The 4,479-nt window shown below is 40.2% G+C and overlaps 1 protein-coding gene across 1 annotated transcript; it reads right to left on the bottom strand.

The window, feature by feature from the left end:
* Positions 1-286: 286 nt before the first annotated feature.
* LOC127136972 (uncharacterized) lies at positions 287-1,237 on the bottom strand. Its single transcript, XM_051063472.1, has 2 exons — positions 803-1,237; positions 287-619 (listed from the first exon to the last, which is right to left on the bottom strand). The coding sequence occupies exons 1-2, from the start codon at positions 1,235-1,237 to the stop codon at positions 287-289; spliced, it is 768 nt and encodes a 255-aa protein (XP_050919429.1).
* Between the last annotated feature and the right edge of the window lie 3,242 nt (positions 1,238-4,479).

Here is a 4,479-nt window from a genome sequence, read left to right as displayed (position 1 = left end):
TACATGTATCTTTTAGGTCAGCAAGTATTCCTGCTCTAGTACTGGACCTAGAAGGTTTCTTGCTAGATGTCATGACAATATATGGAACATGTTTCCTAGTGAAAAGCCTATAATGTAATAACAAAGGGGGATCTCTTTTGCAGACACTATTAGAACTAAGCAAAATACTTGGGTGTTGACTCAGTATAACACCAAAAACCAATGAAGGAGAGGCTATTGGCATCTTCACAACAAAGGAGGCAACATGCTTCATTGTTTGATCAAAGACATATGATCCAAAGTCAAACTATGTCTTGGCACCTACAATATAAATAAACTTACCCAATCCAGTAGCAATGTTAGAAGTGTGATTAGTTGGCACCCAAATTACAGCTCCAATTCTGTGAAGTACTGGATACTTCACACTTAAGTAACTTGTTGACAACTTCCCTTTCCTTGGCCATTCCTTCAGTTGTTTAGTCGTAATCTCTCCATAAATGACATTGTCAAAAACTTCCACTTCAATGTTTTCTTCTTCATTTCTTCCCAAAAACCTATTTATGACATCAGGAGAGAAATCCACACACCTTCCTCTTGCATACACTTTTCTAAACTCCTTGCTCCTTTTGTTATCACAATCCTTAGAGATATTCATAATGAATTATTTAACAAGCATTTCATAACACTAGCCAAAGCCAACCATAGTTTTCATTAATCTAGCTTCTTGAATCTGACTCATCACTTCTTTGCATTCAAAAGCATCGTTACCAAGTTCTCTTTCCAGCGTCAGTCTTCTTGGTTAACCAAATTTCCATTTTTTTACATTCTCCACGGAGTGAAAGGAGATGTTGTTGATTGGAACTTCAGGAATATTTGCTGGAATCTTCTTCACATAAGATTTCTTTCTTGTAGAAGAGATGATGTCTTGAACATTGTGTTCGACATCATGATCAGATTCACTAGACTCATAAGGGACTTCCTTCCTCTTAAGATATTTCTTCTTGGAAACATGAGTAACTACCTTTCTCCAACCTTTTGTAGGGCCAACACTAGTTCTTCTCCTGAGAGATTTTAAGGGCGTACTGGAGGATTCAATTGCTTTACCTTTTATGTTCTTTAACCTTTTAGCTATTCCTGGAGCCAGTCTTTTACCAATGGTCTCATCATCAGAGTCCAGATCATCTATATTTACTATGTCTATATATTGATCCTTCTTCTCTATAGAGTTTTCTTCTTTTTCATCTAAATCACTAGACATGCCATTAGGATCCTCTTTGTCTTCTGATTTTTAAGGAGACTGAGTAGACATATTGACATCAAATTTATCCAGAGGGGTTTCAATAGTGTTATCAGGTTGGGCCAAGGATGTAGAGACATCTGACACAACACCAGTCTTAGGTTTAATACCCAAAACTTGAGAGATCAGCACATGAATATTATTATCTACATCATCTCTATCAGTAACAATCATGCTAGATTTACTAAAAGTAGTAACTGATCTAGGTTTACTAGTGTTTTCATAGGTTTCAAAATTGTCCATAACATTTTGTACAATAGGACATTTTGCAGAAGCATCAACATTAGGTTCAACATTAATAGGATCCAAGTACAAGCTAGTCACCGAATGAGGTTTCTTTACAGCAGTAGAGGGTTCAATTTTTTTCATTACTAGCAGGCATATATGGAGAAGAACGTGTACTTACTTTATAGGGCTTGCCCTTTCTAGAAGCATGTGTTCTTGGCTTCCTTATAGGGGTTGCATGGCTAGGAACCAACGGGGAAGGAACAAAATCAGTAATAACTTCAAAGAGATCTATATCAGTACCGATATTCTTAGGGTTCAAGTGCTCTTTGGTGTGCTTTCCAGGAGTTGAGGCAGAAGATTGAGACATTTTGGAGTTTTGATTTTGAGGTATGAACTTCAAAGAGAAGATAGAGAGATGAGGGTGGCCAAGAATAAAGTTCAGAGAGAGAGAGAGAGAGAGAGAGAGAGAGAGAGAGAGTAGAGAAAATAATAAGGGTGGTGTGAATGGTATTGATGAACTAGGTAGGATGGTGTGTTAGGGAAATAAGGAAGGTTTTTAATGATTTTCCTTGAGTTTTGTGCAGCATTAAATGGAAGGAAGAGAAAATTTGATTTCCATGTCTCCGTATCAGTAATTTCTATAATTCTTCAAGCATGCAAATGCCCAATTCACCCCTTCACTTTTCAAACTAATTTGCATCCAAAGCTTTAGTGAAAATTTCTTCCAGTTTCTTCTTAGTGGCTACATGCTGAAGATTAAGAATTTTATCTTCAACAAGATCCCTGATAAAATGATAATGAATATTAATATGCTTAGTTCAGTTATGCTGAATAAGATTCTTAAATATGTTGATAGCCTTAGGTTGTAACAATATAATGTCATGACATCTTGTTGGACATTGTATTCCTCTAACATTTGTTTAATCCAAATTAATTGAGAGCAGCTACTTCCTACTGCAATATATTCAGCTTCAGTCATAGACAATGTGTCGCATTACGCGAAAAACCGGCGGGAAAACGAAACAACAGAGCCGCCACCGTGCGTTATTTATCCCAAAAGAGGGAAAGGAAACGCTCGAAGTAAACCTGGAAAAGACATGGTCTCGCGACCAGAGAAAGATGGGATCGGGAGTCGGTTATGCGAAGGGAAGGTATTAGCACCCATACGCATCCGTCGTACTCGACGGGATCCACGCACAAAAGAATAGAAGAAAGGTTGCTAAAGACTGCACAAACACTGCACAAGGCTGGAAGGAGACACATAAAGACGGAAGAAACGGGACTCGGCAGGATATCGCATCCTGGGCCTACGTAGTCTGTCATGCACAGACATCAGAGTCGACGTAGTTCGGGACAGGGGAAACGTGCTCGCTAGGATGTCGCATCCTATGCATACGTATCTTCTATGACCGGAGAAGAACCAAAGCACTCGTAGCTCGGCTAACACACGCCAAACAAAACCCACACAGGAAACCGACCGCCAATCACTGGACTTACGTCAGACTCCACACAAACAGGCAAACCTGGAAACCAAATGCCAATCGCTGGACTTACATCAGACTCCGAACCAACAAACGCATACACAGGAAACCAACTGCCAATCGCTGGACTTATGTCAGACTCCAAAACAACAAACGCATACACAGGAAACCAACTGCCAATCGCTGGACTTATGTCAGACTCCAAACACACGCAAGGGTGTTGAAAAAGAAAAGGGCGCCCGGAGAGATCAACTCATCTCCTGCCTACGTACCTCATCTGGTATGAGGATCAGGGCGACGTAGTTCCCTTAAACAGGGAAAGAACTTCTAACCTAACCTGAGATAAAGGGAGATAACAGACTACTAGGGAGACTACGACTCGAGCCTAGAAGTTGTCATGCATACGATCCCTATGTTGAGGTTTCTAATCTAACTTGCACAGGAAGCAAGCCAACCTAAACAGCACAGGCAAACACAAGCAAGCACACACACTATATGCAAACAAGTGGCTCACACAAGGCTAGGCTTTAGTCAAGGGGTCATGTCAACCTCGACAAACAAACCAACTGGAATGGGGTGTGGTTAGCTCTTAACCCTAACATTGAGAGTTAGGGTGAAGCAGATGAAATGGGAAGTGAGGGTAAGACCTCACAGCTCTTATCCCTGGCCTGGGAGAGCTTCAGAAAAATGAAAGTGTGGGAGTCCAGAATGTGGGACTCTACTCCACATGACTGACACAACTGGATCTTGGGTTTTGATTCAAAGTGCATCAACACAATGGTGTGAGTAGGATGAATGACACAACTGAATAGCAGGGGATGGATTGCACATCCCTTCTATATGCCAATTGCCTCTTAAGAAGTCTTTACCTGCTTGGCACAAAAGTAAACATTCACAAGCATTGCCTCTTAAGGAGGGCTTCAGACAGGTGCCTGCCCACATAACAGGACAGGTCTTCCAGACTTCATGAAGTCAAAGGAGCTATACCTCAGTGGTTAAGAAACCAAGCTAGCAAAGCAAGTTCAAAAGAAATCAAAGCAACTTAGGTACCTGTGAAAAATCTAAACCAATCAGTTCAACTGTACAGACAAACAATCGACATGCAATAACAAACAGACAGACAATATTCACAATGTGCAAGCCACAAGGCAAACTCAAATGAGTTAGAATCAACCTACAAAACACACAAGTGTTAGTAATCAAGAGCAAACATCAATGCTCAAATGAGGAAGCATCATCAACTATGGACTTGGATGTTTAAACCTGAAATCAAAGCCCACATGTAAGCCACAAACCACTAGGTCAAAGCCTAGGGTCAAAGATGGAGAAAAAAGTCAAAACAGAACCTCAAATTTAACATGAATCATCCTTATTCAATCAAGAACAAATCTCAAAAAGTCCCACATCAAAATCATTAATCATATTCATTTCATGAGCAAAACATGGCAAGGCATGCAAATGGTGATCACATTGAGACATCAGAAGAAACAAGTG

This window comes from Lathyrus oleraceus, chromosome 4 (genome assembly GCF_024323335.1).
Source record: "Lathyrus oleraceus cultivar Zhongwan6 chromosome 4, CAAS_Psat_ZW6_1.0, whole genome shotgun sequence".
NCBI lineage: Eukaryota > Viridiplantae > Streptophyta > Magnoliopsida > Fabales > Fabaceae > Lathyrus > Lathyrus oleraceus.
Note: the sequence above shows the minus strand (reverse complement) of the source record. Positions and strands in the feature narration are given on the sequence as shown.